The sequence below is a fragment of the Dermacentor andersoni genome, chromosome 7 (assembly GCF_023375885.2).
Source record: "Dermacentor andersoni chromosome 7, qqDerAnde1_hic_scaffold, whole genome shotgun sequence".
Taxonomy (NCBI): Eukaryota; Metazoa; Arthropoda; class Arachnida; order Ixodida; family Ixodidae; genus Dermacentor; species Dermacentor andersoni.
The window spans coordinates 149457341-149473822 of NC_092820.1; the positions used below are offsets into that span (position 1 = coordinate 149457341).

The 16482-nt window shown below is 43.4% G+C and overlaps 2 protein-coding genes across 3 annotated transcripts in view; one reads left to right on the plus strand and one right to left on the minus strand.

Annotated features, from left to right (window-relative positions):
• The window catches only part of LOC126533623 (uncharacterized), a 26339-nt gene extending 15296 nt beyond the window's left edge, over window positions 1-11043 (plus strand). The window contains exons 13-17 of the mRNA XM_050180785.3: window positions 2593-2684; window positions 4123-4264; window positions 5412-5495; window positions 5948-6057; window positions 6742-11043. Coding sequence (XP_050036742.1) covers window positions 2593-2684; window positions 4123-4264; window positions 5412-5495; window positions 5948-6057; window positions 6742-6787 — 474 coding nt within the window. The 3' untranslated portion in view covers window positions 6788-11043. The remainder of the gene's footprint in view (window positions 1-2592; window positions 2685-4122; window positions 4265-5411; window positions 5496-5947; window positions 6058-6741) is intronic.
• The window catches only part of LOC126533622 (apoptosis-resistant E3 ubiquitin protein ligase 1), an 84972-nt gene continuing 78403 nt past the window's right edge, over window positions 9914-16482 (minus strand). For both annotated transcript variants that reach the window (XM_050180784.3, XM_055072226.2), the window contains exon 20: window positions 9914-16113. In XM_050180784.3, coding sequence (XP_050036741.2) covers window positions 16011-16113 — 103 coding nt within the window. In that variant the 3' untranslated portion in view covers window positions 9914-16010. The remainder of the gene's footprint in view (window positions 16114-16482) is intronic.

A 16482-nucleotide genomic window follows, 5' to 3' on the forward strand; every position in this document is an offset into this window, starting at 1 on the left:
AAGCGGCCGTTTCCTTGCTTTGGTTATGGTCAAAAATGTTTTTTCTTTGTCCAAACGCACCGTTCAAGATGTAACGTCATGTGGCAGCTTGTCATGCCAATGCGGTATCTTGTATTTCTGTGTCAGGTTACGGCATTTGAAGCACACTTCACAACTGCTTCTTGTTGACTGGGGTGTTGAACAACCTACATCAAATTAATTTCAATATTCATGAAAGCTGACGTCGGGAACCTGATCAAAGTACTTCCATGCAATTCTGTAAACGTTTGATTTCATACACGTACACACATCTTACGTAATTGCTGCCCAATATTGTTTTGGAGGGTATTGAAAGATATGTGCACTTATAATGTGCAACAGGTCTCACAAAGATACATACATACATACACTCGAAAGAAGGAGGGGAACCGAGGGGCTCAATTTTGACGACATGACCACATTTAGCCAACAGACAATGAAGCCAAGGAAAGCATCGGGGAAATTAACTGTGGTTGAAATAATAGTGAAGAAAAGGCAAATGAAAGTGGATGAAAAGATAACTTGTCGCCAGTGGGAGCTGAACCCACAACCTCCGCATTATGCATGCATTGCACTACCAATTGCGTTACGGTGACGGCTATCAATCTGTCTATATATATATATATATATATATAAGTGATGCTGGCTAACACTACAAGGGCTAGATCTAGTAAAATATAAATACCCAAGTTAGTGGACAGATTGATAGCCGTCATCATAATACAATTGATAGTGCAACGCACGCATAATATATATACTATAATGCACGCATATATATACATAATGCGTAGGTTAGATAACCGGTGGACCATTAGGGTTACAGAATGGGTGCCAAGAGAAGGGAAGCGCAGTCGACGACGGCAGAAAACTAGGTGGGGCGATGAAATGAAGAAATTCACAGGTGCTAGTTGGAATCGATTGGTGCAGGACAGGGGTATTGGAGATTGTAGGGGAGGCCTAATAAGCTAATAATTATACATATATATATATATATATATATATAAGCTGGAAAATATTAATCATGTCAACCGAGCTTAGATAGCATAAATGTATTATGTGCTTTGCAGATGTTATGGCCATGTTGCTCTACTCTTTGATGTGGACCATTGTTGTGTCGATAATACACTATGTGAGGTGCAGTCAGAAAGTTCACTGAATTGCTTCGCAGACGCCAAACGAGCATTAAGATAGCATACACATACATGGGTAGGGGGCTGGGTGTGTCTGCACATGGGCAGAGCAAGTCTAAACAGGTTTCAGTGCGCAGTGGTGTCACTGCACTGTTTGATGTGGACGCGAGTCGTGGGCAGTCGGCACAGTGTCACAGTTCGAACAGTGTGTGAACATCAAGTTCATGTGCATATTGGGAAAATCACCTTTAGAGATGCTATCAGCCTTGCAGCAAATGTACGGTGATAATGCACTAAAGAAAACCACAGTTTACGAACACCACAGTTTGCACGGTTTAAGAAAGGGCAGGAGATGTTAGAGGACGACGACTACAGCGAGAGATCGATATCCCGAAATGACGAAATGATTGCCAAGGTGGAACAACTGATTTCCTTGAAAGAAGAATGACAATCGAGGAGTTAAACCAAGAAGTGGGTATCTCATATGGATCAATGCCGTTTTACGCAATGATTTGAAGATGAGATGCACCAGTGCGAAGTTTGTTACGAGGCAGCTGAACGCAGATCAGATGGAATGTTGCATGAAAATCGGTGGCGAGCTCTTTGAAAGGAGTATGCAGGGCTCGACATTGTTCCAACAGATCGCCACTGGTGACGAGTCTTGGGTGTTCACCTACGACCTGGCGATGAAACAGCAGTCATCAGAGTGGCACACACCACCGTCTCCCAGACCACAAAAATCACGCATTGTCAGATTTAAAGTCAAAGCGATGCTCATTACATTGTTTGCCATCAACGGTTTGGTGCGCTACGAGTTTGTACTGCCTGGATTGTCTGTTACTGGCCAATTCTACGTGCAAGGTTTGCAGAGGGTGTGCGACGCGGTTCGAAGGAAGCAACGGGACAAGCGGCAATGCAAGTGGTGTCTGCATCACGATAATGTGCCAAGCCACACATTGTTTGTTGTGCGGCAATTCCTCGCCAAGAATAACATTCCAGTTGTCCCTCAACCACCGTACTCTCCGGATCACGCTTCAGGTGACTTTTGGCTGTTCCCTACTCTGAAAATGGACCTCAAGGGGACACGTTTTGTAACCGTGGAGGATATCAGAGCGAATGCGATGGCTAAGCTCCAACAGCTTCCAAAACAAGCCTTCCACCGCTGCTTCAAACAGTGGTAGGAGCGATGGAGCAAGTGTGTTGTGGGCGCAAGGGTCCTACTTCGAAGGTGATTAGGCAAGCATTGCTGTAGGTTGTAACATTAGCATGCTGAACCACCTTTCCAGGGACTTTTTGACTGCCCATTGTATACTGCCACCTGTGTATGACACCTTGTGGAATGCTTGGTTTGCAGATGCTGTACCATAGAGTAATTCGTGCTTTACAGAAACAGCTGGCTGCAACAGTTAACCGCAGCCTCTGCTTCCTTTATGTTTTCCTTCAGGCTTTTTCCTGTGAAAGTCTCACTCCAAAAGCAGGGCTGCCAACCGACTGGAACTACCGGAAACCATCGGAGCCTTGGGAGTTGGCTGATGGGTATGTTTTCATAATGGTGCACATTGCATAGATTTCTTAAAGATGGCCTTAAAATGTGTCGCAGCCTTAAGAAGTGAAAAAACGAGTCTGTGCTTAATAGTGCACTCTGACACCTCATAATAACAAAGTTAAAGGAGGAGCAAAAGTCACTTTATTATATATATATATATATATATATATATATATATATATATATATATATATATATATATATATATATATATATATATATTATTGCCCTTTACTGCAATATACAGCAGTTAAATTGAGGATGACACAACGAGCTATGGAAAGAAGAATGATGGGTGTAACGTTAAGGGATAAGAAAAGAGCAGATTGGGTGAGGGAACAAACGCGAGTTAATGACGTCTTAGTTGAAATCAAGAAAAAAAAATGGGCATGGGCAGGACATGTAATGAGGAGGGAAGATAACCGATGGTCATTAAGGGTCACGGACTGGATTCCAAGGGAAGGGAAGCATAGCAGGGGGTGGCAGAAAGTTAGGTGGGCGGATGAGATTAAGAAGTTTGCAGGGACAACATGGCCACAATTAGTACATGACCAGGGTAGTTGGAGAAGTATGGGAGAGGCCTTTGCGCTGCAGTGGGCATAACCAGGCTGATGATGATGACCGTAGTGACCAAAAAAGATACAATATTTTTCATTTCGATCATGTGGGCTAAGCTGTTCAAAATGTTGGTGCTGGGTTATGCCAGGCTTCTAGCCAGGGCAATAGTCTCATGGAGGTGCACTGACATTTTACGTTATTCATACCGCATAGCCCACCCATCGTGCACACAACTTGCCTTTTCCAAGCATGTGTCACAAGGACACTGTTGTATCAACCACTAGTGAAAATATGTGCATGCCGGTGAGAGAAATTTTAATGATAGGTAGGGAGGTTAGCCGAGCAAAAAGTTTGGCGTGCTACTAATGTACAGGTTTAATACGTAACGAGAGATCAAATGACGAGAGAAAAAAAAAGGAGGTGCACATGTAACCCACTCACACAAAAACTTGGAACAGGGCAGCAGTGAGAACCGTGAAATGATGAACCGTGAAAGTGGAGCTTTACGGTACCATCAATAAAGAAAATGTTATCCATCCTGTGGTGAAGCCAAAGGGACACAGATACTCTGGCTTCATTATTGCCACTGGACCATGCCTGCGCAAACACTAAAGCTTCGTTCCCGTCTGACGGAACCTTTGTGAAGCCGCTGTAGCAATCTGAACTGACCAGTGGAATCTGTCTTTAGTTGGCTGCACTTTTTTTGTTGGAACGTTCCTCAACGCTAGTCGCCGCATTTCACTTTTCTGGTTTTCTTTTCATTCCATGTCTGCGCGATTGCGCGTGCCTTCCTGACATTATTGTGCGAGATTTGCGTGTGAGAACGGCTACCACTTTTTTTGAACGGCTCCTTTTTTTTGCCCCTGCCAGGTGCATCCACCTCATAGCGGAGCTGTCCCAGGTACCTCAGGTGTCGACGAGCGTCGCTGAATTCCTGCCTGCTCTCTCGGAAGCGTCGAGACACAGGCATTACGCACACCACGTGGTTTTGCTGGAGACATTGTGCAGCCAGGTGAGGCTTAAAACATGGGTTGGGGTTCACCTTACTGCTGCAAACTAGTATATGTAGCCTTTTTGAGCATAAGATAATGGAGAAGGGGAGGAGGTTGAAAAATGAACAGTGTTGGCATGCTTTAGGCAAGTCTTGTTCACCTCTTGGCTATTCTTATTGTGATGCGATCCTGTTCCAAGTTGGCTGCATGTAAGAAGAGTCCTGAAAATGTTTTGGGTATGCCTTTTAAACCTTGTATGTCAAGCCTTGTAACCTTGTATGTCAAGCCTTGTGTGTAGTGCAAGGTACTGACCTGAATTCTCAGATGTCAATTTTGCTTCTCGTATTATGTTCTAGTACTTAAAATTTTTGGTGTTTTAAGTGTTTCTTGATCTTAGAATGAGCAAAAACAAAACTGTTTTTTAGTCGTATTAGAGGTGTTTTTGTTTAGTGTGCTACCTTACAATGTTGTTTGTATCATATGCAGGATTCTGTAGTATTTTGCTAAACTGCTGATGAACATATCACAAAGCATTTGTTTGCGCAGGTGTTTCTAGGAAATACGTACGAGTAATTATGGTCATGGCGTTAAAAGCGTGTTTTAGAGGACACATGCATATTTAAGAAAGTTCCAAGCAGTACGAAAAGACGCATAACAGACCGGACGAAAAAACGAACCTGCGCTGTCGGTCTGTTTTCTCTGTCCTTTGTCTGCATCTTTTAATGCTGCTTGGAACTTTCTTAAATATGAATGCATACCAACTTGCCCAACTTTCTTCACTTCGAAAGTGTACAATAGACTTAGTTTAAAGTGTATTACAACAAAGGCACTGGAGTGAAATAGTACACCATGTGTAAGCAACGAGCAGTGAGGCATATTAATATACTAATCATGTTCAGGTGGACCTGCTCTTGAATGGTCCAATTACCAGATTGGACAGCGCACATCTCTGCCTCTGCAGTTCTATCTTGTAGACTTCTTTCTGATGCTCACATTTTGGTCAACTGGCAGCAGAAATAAAGAAATTATAAACTGGTAGGGTGGTGTAACCTTAAGCTTTCCATACTTACAATCTAATGTGGCAGTGTTGAAATACTACCTTTTACGATACTCTGTTAGACTGCCGAGTAGTTCTCAAAGTTTTGTGCACTCATTTGTTCTTGACAGCTCCCCAACGTGGTGAAAGGCGTGGGAAAACGAGTGTTCAAGTTGCACATTGAACTCTTCTTCGAGCCCATTTTCTACAGCCTGGTGGGTGTGCATTTGAAGAAATCTTGTGTCTAAAAATGAGCCGATCTTCAGAATTTATGTGGAATAGCTACAGGGCTCCATAAGGGGCATATATATATTCGTTGGCAGCACGTTTGAGGGCACTAATGCCGCCACGCAGAAGCGCCTAGTTACTTTTACAAATGTCGCGCACTTTGTTTGCAACCCAGAAAAATTAAAACCACAGCAGCTACCATTATGGAAAAAAATATATTTGTATGTTTGTCAACAAGCTCCACAACTTCTCTATTGACGATGTGTTTGAAGCGATACTTTAGAAGTTGGTTAATTAATGGAGTTAAAAAATGCTCCGAGTTGCTCACGAGGACAGGGCGCAATGCTCATTTGTATTTCTCTAAGGCTTCACACAGTTTTGCAGGAACACCCTGTATTCTGGCACGTAAGTGAGCACCCTCTATGACGCGTCTGCGCAGAACTGCGAGAATGCCCTGACATCCAGCGCGGCAAGTCAGTGCTTGAATCAGCTCTCAAGTTTATTCGGACCAAGCATACTGAGGGCGAGAGTGGAGCAGTGGAATTCAAAGTAAGTTAATTTTGCGCAGTTCCGTTTTTGTACTCTGTGCAGCACTTCTACAGCTATGCATTGCATGATTAGCCAACTAGAAAAAGATTAACCTGAAGAAGATGCGTTCCTCCAATGCATATCATCCTCTACGCTACACCTACTGAACGGAAGCTTCAAGGAAAGATTAGTAGCGTGCGGTGGGTGAGCCCCCCACCTTGGCTTCTCTAGAACATGTGGCTGGCTTTAATAATTAGGCTGGCTGACACAACCTTGATGCTGCTGCAGTGCACACAATTGGCGGGACAGGTTATGGCTTCCTTTGCCGAGACCTTTGTCCTTAAGCAACAACCATTCGGAGGAAGCTTTTAGCTTGGGGGCCAACAGTGATGTCCGTATTCAAATGCATGTGAAATGAAGATGCTGCGAAAATTTGTTTTATAAGAAAAAGCGATTCTCAGTAATCACACGAGCCATATTTTTATAGGAATTTGCTGAAAATTGGTGTATTAAAAAAAAATTGATGCAGCATGTTTTACAACTTTGCAAGTCTGGAGCAGCAACAACAAATTAGTATGTCCAAAGTGAATCTAAGTTAAGATGCAAAGCTGCATGCCGAACAACCAGCCTTAATTAATGGTGATGAAACTTTCTATTCACAAGAACACATAGTCATTCAACCGTTGCTGTTTCTGTCATGCGCAGGTACTTGGAACAGCTTGACGCCAACCTCCACATAGCCGGTCTTTGAAGAAAGCCTCACGAACATCCAACAAGCCTCGACGTATTAAGCCTGCGTGCCACTACGGGACTTAAACCTTGTTCACCGAATTCTTATACCTTTTGCATGTAGTATTAGGTGCACAAGGTATGGTCGTTTTTGTACACCTAACCTGGAAACGGGAGTTGGGGGGATACTTACACTCTTCAATGTGAAATCGTACCATTCCACACAAAGTTGTTTGAGAGAAAGTGTGTGTGTGCTAAACGATGTGGAAAGCTGGAGTAATGAACGCTGTGGATGTAGACTTGGCTACGCCTTCTTTCTGCAGTCAGTCACTGGTGCTGCCTACGCGCGTCTGGGCCGAAGTGCAATGCGGGTCCAAGTTGCCAACCAAGATGATCTCTCTAAATGGCAGCTATGCAAGAAATGTGTAACATGCCTGCATGCCTTTGACATATCAGTTCGAGAACAACAGCAACAACAACAAAAAAAAGTATTAAGCTTTCCTCATTGGGAAAGTGTTTTTATGGTTGAAGCACTTCCATGTGCGAGTATTTATGGCAAAATTCTGCCACGCGGCAGAGTCAAAGAACAACAGTATTTTTCTTTTTAATGCAGGGGCAATGGCTGTGTGTAGCACTGCCTCCTTCAAGACTTCGCGACACCGTTTTTTTTTTTTTTGTTCGTTTTTGTTAATGTCCTTCGATTTTCTGCTCCTTCTTCAAGTAGCGACATCTACCTCCGTCAGTCGCCATGTTCTTCCTAACCTCCTGAAGTGGCGTATCCGCGTAGATAGCATCAGACCATCAATGGCCGCTGCAGCACCGCACGGGTCAAATATAATTTTCAGGCAGGAGGCCAGATGATTACGAACCCAAAAGCGGCTTAGGACTGCACTGCCGAGGCCGAACGTGAAATTTGTCGCCGTAATTGTGAACCGTACGTGCTGACGGTGCCCGTTCTCAACACAATCTTTACGGCGACGCCTGCCGCGTTGTGTTGCGGTCGGGCCAACCACAGAAAATCCTTCGCCCTAGGAAAAGACAAAAAGATAAATGTGCACAGAAATGCTGCATGTTCACTATAGTGCGTGTTCAGCCTGCCCTGAAGTTTGCTCAGAGCAACGCTCAAGCGACTGCGGGGGAAACAGTGTTAAGAATAACATGGCTGCCAGAATGCGTGCTGCCCAATGAGATTTGTCGGCGGTGCTTGAAAGCTTGTCGCTACTTAAAGAAAAGCAAAAAATGTCTGGGACTTTGGCTTTTATTTCTTTGTCAACAAAGATCTAGTCTGAAGAGACACTTTGTTTTCAAGTGAACAAGTTACCTGGCACACCGACGTATATATTTATATATATATTTTGTCTGTGCTGACCTTCCCAAACATTTCTTTAAAATAAAAGATCCAAGCTTTGCTCCTGGTGACGTTGTTGGTTTTTGGATAATTTCACCAATACTGTTGAAGTCTTATTCTGACCTCACTTCAGACCGAAATTTGCTTGAAATAAGAGCACTTAAGAAACACGGGCCTAGTTTGGCACATAAGCGCCTGGTTAAACTCATGATTGTCAAATTAACACACGTTTTGACTGTATCGTCGTTACCACAAAGAACTAAAGGGACAATTCATTCATTCACACGAGAATAAGCAGAACCCTGAGGAATGATTTTTAATTGCAGTCGTAAGCCAGTAGGCAACAAAGCCAGAAAAAGTGTAAGAAAACTTCAGTTTGTTATTGAACTGCTAAGTGTACTATCAGCATAATTTCAAACGCAAGCCATCCCAAAACTACTACAATGCATTGTTCCATTTACAGGTTCACCTGCATTTGTACGAATACATTACTGCAGACCCGAAAATGTACACTTGGAACTACTCCATGCTTTGAAATCGGCTACAGAGCGATTGCCTGTTGCACTTCCCTGTAATCAGGTGTAACAGATGTTCCGATCAGTTATTTCCCTGTTTGCATTTAAATTTGTGCCGACAGTGCATCCTTTTTGTTTTTTGTCACCCTTACTTCTGGGAAGAACTGACAGCAGTACTCCTATCCGTTATTTTGCTGAGGCCTCCCTACCCTATTCTTTTTAGCACTTCCCTTACCCTACTCTCTGCACCAGCTTATTCTCTTCCTCCGACCTTATTGAGGGGGCCGGAAGACGGGGGAGCGTGCGCTATGCTTACACGAATACTGCCGAGTAACACTCTGCAGAAGAAAGCGGTTGCTACCCCGACGGAGAGGAGTCCGTTGTCGACACATTGGCTCCAGCGTTTCGACCGCTGTTGATCCCTTCACGCCTCTAGTATGTCCCTTGCGAACCACCTTGTCTTGATTTTCAAGGATTGTAATTGGAGCTGCAAACTATACATGCATAGGGATGAGTTATGTGCGCGAAACACATAACGCATTTTTTTTTGGTGTCCTCTAGGAGCAACAAAACTGTTACATTGCTCAGCAACGATAGGTGTGTGGATTCATTTTCCTGGTACTCTATTGGTGGTTTGAGCACGTGAGTGGTGCTGAACATGAGGCTGCTTGTTTGATTCCAGGCAGCACTGGCACCCCACGTTTCGGTCAAAGCAAAGAACGACTTGGGTTCATATTAAAAAAAAAAAATCTGAGGTGATAAAAAATTAAGCCAGGGCTTTCTACAAAGGCACCTATCAGTAATCCCCCCCACACCTCGTCCAAGTTAAGCCACAATCAATCATTTGAGCACACGAAGCCAGCACATTGCTTGTGCCAACATTTGACTGACTTGTGGCACTCGGCATCCTTCAAACTTCTGCCAGTTACGTCTAGACTTGCTTCATAGTGTGCTTTTCGTCGAAGATACCTATAGCAAGTTAAAAGTTGGAAGCAGTAGAGCATGACCTGTGTGGGACGTGGCATAGGAATGATAAGGTTTTAGTTACATTGACGTGGTGCCGTCAGCAATCCCAAAGCAACAGTGGTGTTTACAATAGTTGTGGAGTGGAGTGCTCCAGATTAATTCTGACCACCTGGAGTTCTTTAACGTGCATCTAAGCCCAAGTACACAAGCGTTCTTGCATTTCGCCCCCATCAAAGTGTGGCTGTCGTGACTGGAACTCGAAACCTGCAACCTCATGTGGAAATCCGTGCGAGTTTTCTCTGTGCAGCAGACACTGAGACACAGTGTAAAACATGGTTTAATATGCAAAACATACGCTTTTTCCCAAGCATGATCTGGAGTAATAGAGTGGACACCATAAAGAAAAATGCAGTATGAACACCACCCAGTCTCTCTATGTAAGGCATATGACGCAGGATTAAATAAAAGCAGAAAGCTCTTAATTTGTAATTTGCACTGGAGCCACTGGTATGTGCGACACAAGCAGCAGGCAACAAAGGTGAGTCATGTCGTTGACACTTCGCATCCTGTGGTTTTAAACATGGTTGCATAATCATTTACTAACCACGTAGCAATGGCACAAGATAGGACAATATTAGTTGCATGCAGGCTGCGTGCAACTACGTGAAACCTAGAGGGTGCCATAATTATACAAACTCCTAATCGCGCAAGTTTTGGAACATTACATAGTGATACATGCTAAGTATCCCTTATATTCGGGTGTCGTGGATAATTATTCACTGCTAAAATTAAGGATGTTTAAAGAGACATTAAAAGGGAATACTAAGCTAAGCTGCATTAGTGAACCACACGTTCACAATAGCAAGACCTTTCTGCGAGACGAGCCTCGGCAAGCTTCAAAATTTGCAGAAACAATAGACGGGTGCCAACGCTGCCTCGAAGTTCGTGCACCAGCTTGCGTGACATCACTAAATTTGACAATATGTAATCACCTCCACTTTACTGTTTTCTGGTAGAGGAAGATTACACTGCATTCTAAGAACAGAGAGCAAGTTTCAAGAACGTTTCTTGCTCCAAAGGTGACCCAAATACGGGAAACTACCCACTTCCAAATTCGGGACATTACACTAATGCATAGCTGCCAACTTTAAACCGACAAACTTCTACGAGTTTATCGTAAAGCACCCAATTTTTAAGAGCTTCTTTCAGGTTAAGAATAGTAGTAAACTGGATGAGCTGGCATACTAGCTTATTTTTTTGGATGGCAAGCAGAACAAGGTACAATACGCATGCGCTGAAAGGACACCTTATCAGTGCATCTATCCTGCCTTTCTTCTGCATTTCGTCCATCATTCTATGCGACTTTTCACAAACTAATTGTTTACGAATGTCGTATGATGTCAGTGATTTTAAGAATATTTTTTTCATCCGATCTAGGGCTGAATTTTTTGGACCCGCTCGTCTATTCCGACTTGCACTTGCACGAACTGTCACCCACACCATTTTATAAACGTGTCCGCCTGTGATGCAGATCATTTTAGCTCTGAATAATGAGAATTCGTGAAACTTTGCTATGCAGTACACTTAAAAAAAGAAAAACGACACGGACAAGAAAAAAATGAAAGAGACGTACATGTGTGCACGTCATTTCTTTCCCTTTCAAGTCCATGTATTTCTTTTGTTTTTCTCAAGTGTGCTGTTTAACTAAATCATAAATTGTCAACTAGCCTATCAGTACCTGTTAAACAACACTGAGAAGCGTGCCTGTTTGCAGCGTTGCTACAAAACAGAGGCGGCGGATTATTTTAATAGTCGACATCACAAGTACTAAAACATTTTTTTCAACGTTTTTAAGCAACATCTTTTATTTTTGGGCATTGACTGTAGCAATTTCTTGAACTTTAAAGGTCGGAGGGTCTGCTGGTGTACATACCTGCTTAGACCTGTGCCTATCTTTTGGCTTGCACTTCAACAAAGCGAAGTTTGGTGCTCACTGTTCTGCTGTAACTTCTATGCCAAAATAGATGAAAATAGAGTTTCGAAAAAAAAAAAAATTCCTAATCATAATTTCTAAAATGTCTAAACTGATTTATGCTGGTCTTAAGTGTCCCTTTAATGATCTTTGCAGCAAATGAGGCATTCCCCTTTTATACTAGCGCCCACTATGCGTGCCATGTGCTCAAAGGTTTGTTGCTCGGTAACCCACATAGAAACAATACTAACACCACTGTCACACAAGCATGCTAAAGCGCTTGTTGACGCTAATTCCGATATAAATTTCTGGCGCTGTACCGACTCTGCAGAAAGTCCCACTTGCGCAAGACAACACATGGCGCGGGTCAACAGGCGAGTTGTGCAATTTCCACCAAACAACCCTTTGACGAGATCAGAAGCAACTTGTGGAGCTCTCCTTGCGAAAATGTCGCACTGTTACCTTGTGTGGGAGAAAAACATTCGAGATGTGTATCTGGTTGTGATTTCAGCTGGAGGCTGCTCTTAAAGAGAATGCATTTAATGACACGGCACTGTTGGCCAGTGATAACCAGCTATCTGGTGTGTAGATTAAGGGCTCAGACTCGTATTCCCTTCATACATCAAGCATTCTTCAGACAAAAGCATGAGGGAAGTGCTGTGGTAGGACTAAAAAGCTGCCATATTAACAGCTTCACGAGGCTCCCGCTGTAATTATGGCATTGTCAAGCAGTCCAAACCAGGTAACTTGATGTGATCAGCGACAGGCAAACAAGCAAAGTAGTTTTGACAAGGGAGAGTGGTAAGATAAGCAAGGCCTCGAAGAAAACAGGTCAGGCCTTGACGAACGCAAGTACTCTTGTCAGAAACACTGCTCCCAGGCTCAGGATTCCCTTGTCTGGCAGGTGTTGATCATTGTTCAAGGAATAACGACACAAAAAGAATTTTGTGTCCTACCTTTTCTTTTTTTATTTCTATTTGAAGTAACTGTCGACTTCACGATTACTTTACGAAATCTCACTTTCTCGAAAGTGCTACAAGTGATCAATTACAGCACTTTCAACGCAGTCCATTCAAAACGTGCATCAAGAGCTGCGTGGCTTCGGCCTCGAAAAAAAAGACTATTCATGCACACTGACAGGGGATGTGGAGGTCACATGTCATTGTACACATTTCAAGAGTGTGCCAGTCAGCCTGGTACAGTAATTGAAGGCCATATGATAAACCATCACCGAAAGCTGGCAAATTCGCCCTTTTAACTGTGCGCCTCTCTTGGAAATTCTGGAAAACCGGCTCTCCCTTTTTGTCCCACCAAATGCTGAATGGACTCGCCTTTCGGCAGCATGGCCGTAGTGTGTGCGCGTGTGTAGTCAGTGGTGTTCCTCGAGTGAGCTCTGCCAAATACCACAAGGTGGAGGAAAGGTTCATGAAAAAGAAAATTCCCATTCATCCGACGGTAGCATTAGGCTACGGTGGACAAGTTTCCTCTGTAGCTCTGTGCTACTGTCGGGTGGGTGACAGTTTCTTTTCGTTTCCTCAGTGGTGTCCAGTACCACGAGATCGCCACATCATAGTACTGATGACATCGAACAGTCTTCTTTTTCGATGGCTGAAGTTGCGCTGCCCCTGGCACGTTTTGAACTGGTGCATTTAAAGGTGACGTAATTAATTATTTGTTGCGCGCTCGAGGAATTGAGGCTTCATGTTGCGATTACTGGGTTGACCGCTATCCAATAAAGAAACAGAAACAAGACAATTCCTTTTCTATCGGTACTCCTTTTGTGCAACGCTTTATGCTCGGACATGGTTTAGTATTGTGAACAGCAAGGTTTTGATGCAGCTCAGCGAATTCTGAACGCAATTCGCGAAACTGCTTCCAGTTGAGCAGCGTTAATTTCTACATCTGTCACGAAAGAGGCCAGGAAGCAATGCTTAAGAAGCACAGCATCACTTCTTTTTTTTTTTTTTTTCTTTTTTCGCTTATAGTCAGCAATGAAATTATATATAAGCGGCATCAACAGGTCAGCAGCCAGAAGGCAGACGGACCATGCAGGCGTCTGTGCTGTCCGCTTGCCACTGGCCTGTTGTCTGCACCATGTTCACAATGTTGTTAAAATCGGTCACACTTTCTCTTACCTATATTTTTTTATTTTTTATTGACTGTCTCGGTTTAGAACCAACTTGTCCAAGTTGGCTCACTGCAGCAATGAAAGGGCGCCCTTGTGATCATGAGGTTTACTAAATTAGCAAGGAACTATAGCTTTTGAACAAGGAACTGCGGAGAAAGCGCAAAAAGGCTGTCCCTAGCAGCGAGTTTACCTAAGGCAACATCGAAGTTGCAGCAAAACCTGACATACAAAACATGACTAGACAGCCGCTTTTTCTTGTTCGCATCAAAAGGAATGCTACAAGGTCGCCATGGCGATTGGATTGGTTAAAGTCGATCGAGTGGTCCCCCTAACGCAGTCTAAAATGGAATATAGCGAGTTTCTTATATATATATATACACACACACATCAGGGCCGACCAAACGAAACTTGGATGTGGCAGAGGTCGAGCTTGCAATACTGTTATCTGTTATTGAACTTGCAGCTCATAAGGAGTTCAGTAATGCAGTAAAAACTGGCACAGTTTCACATATGGATATCTACATGGAAAAAAACAAAACAATATGCAGTATTGTTTTTCGATCAGCGTGCCTGTGTTGGAGCTGTCAGAAATAAATGCCTGGGCGGGAATGTGAAGCCAGACCAAACTGTTGCACTTTATCCAGGTTTCATTTGGCCAACCCTCACAGAAATGCAATTGCTTCCTCCACACTAGGAAGAGTCGTGGAGAACAAAAGTTGAGTGCGCTATGAAGCACTAGATGCAAGTAAAGACACAAACACCACAAAAATACAGCAGTTGAATCATGGTAATTGAAGCTCTAAAGGACCGAAAACCTCTGTCTGAATTATTTGAAGCTAAGTAAAATGCGATCCGTCAACAGAATCGCAAGCTTTTGTACAAAAAGGTATACACAAACAGATTTCGAACAGACAAAAAAGAATCTATAATTCATAGGCTAACATATTATTATATGTATTACATGGCTGCAATTGTGGAGACTGGGTCGGCGGCACCACCAGGTAGCCGCGCCATTCACCGTGAATGGTGTCCTGGAAATCAAACGCAAGCACACTTTTGACTATTCATGCAGCTATGAATAAGGATTTACCTCTCAAAAGCCGTTTCTGGCTTCCCTGTTGCTCCCTGGGAAGGGAAGTCAAATTGTTCAAACTACCTGAAGGTCCAGTTTGAATCAATAGACTTTAAATGTGCATAGGCTGATGGCTAGCCCCTTCAAATTTTGATATTTATATTGAGTAAACGTAACTTTTAATTGCCAGAGTTTGAATTATTGGGAATCAACGGCATGGCATAACGATAAAATATGGCCGAAATAAAGGAATGGTAAGGCATGTTATAACGTGCTACGTCATGTCCAGCATGACACACAACAACTTGCCTAAGTATCACCTGTCTTGCAAAGATGTGCCTCTCAAGAGGCCTAATAAAGTTCATTAATAGTTCCCTGCGCAAAGCTATAAGACTACTTTGTAGAGAGTCCATGGTAACTTTGAAAACATTTGCATTCAGCGTGTGCTAAGGTCTGGCAGGTATTAGAGCTAGGGGAGGTGGCACACTTCTGCAGTGCTTGTTTCAAGTTAATGACTTAGTTTTAATGAAACTTCCAGCTACAGCGAGTGTTTGAAGAATGAATGATCTTAAGTACACAACGAAGCTATAGAATGTCATTATTGGACTCTCTAAATGGTGCTTTGAGAAAAAAAAAAGAAAGAAAGATAACGATGTTATACATTCATACCGTTTCCCGTCCAGTGCAAATTGCACTTCTGACGGCAACGAAATCATTTCAGAAAGACGCCACAAACTACACTGCACAAACAAAGTGAGCCATAGTAACTCACAGCAGCGATGAATGAACCGTGGCGAAAAGTTGGCGCTGCCGTGTGCGTTGCATATTTTGACACGTCAACAATGGGCTCGCATAAAAGTACACAACGAGAAAAAAAAAATTGTATGCAGGAGATGCTTACAAGTGCGGCACATGAAAGCACCAAGGCACATCACAATTGTGTGTTCGTTGATGTGCCAGCTGAAAATAACAGCACATGACATCTCATCGCTCCTCGCTGACTACCAAAACCTTCCATTTCACTAGAAATACAAAAGGAAGAAGAAAGAAAAACCCAACAAAGTTGCCTTCTTCACTGTTGGAACACTTGGCATCAAATTCTGCAGCCCCTCCTCTTGTAGCACCAACCACGGCAATCCGTGATGCAGCGGCGAAGTCGTGCCCATTCACAACCGGTAACACACACACGCACTGAACTTTCTTGGCGGGTACAACAGCTTCGGAGCGAGATTCAGAGCCGCGGATCAGATCATGCCGAAGCCTTCAGTTCCTTCATTGATGGAGAGCCTCAAGGCCCGCTCAAACTGCTCGTACGAGTCGTAGTCGGGAAGGCAGAGCTGGTTGAAACTGTGGAAGCAATGAGTGCGTCAGATGAGCCATCAGGTGAATGGCACTGGTTATGTATCTATGATTATGGAGGCAGCAAGTGATGTTGCAAAATGTGCTTGCTGACAATATGCTGCATGGTGTGTGGGAAAGAGGCAGCATATACAATGTGCAGCTTTTCAACATGCCTCTATAAGATTTGATTCAAACTATGACAAAATGCACTTTAAATGCTTGTATATAGCTAAGCCTAAGGCGAAGGATACTGGCTGCTTATGATTATCAAGGCAGTAAATGACATTGCAAAAGGCTCCCACTAACAATAAGCTGCATGAAGCGCACGAAGGAGGTAGTCTGTCGCCCCCATACACTGCATGGCTTTTCCAAATG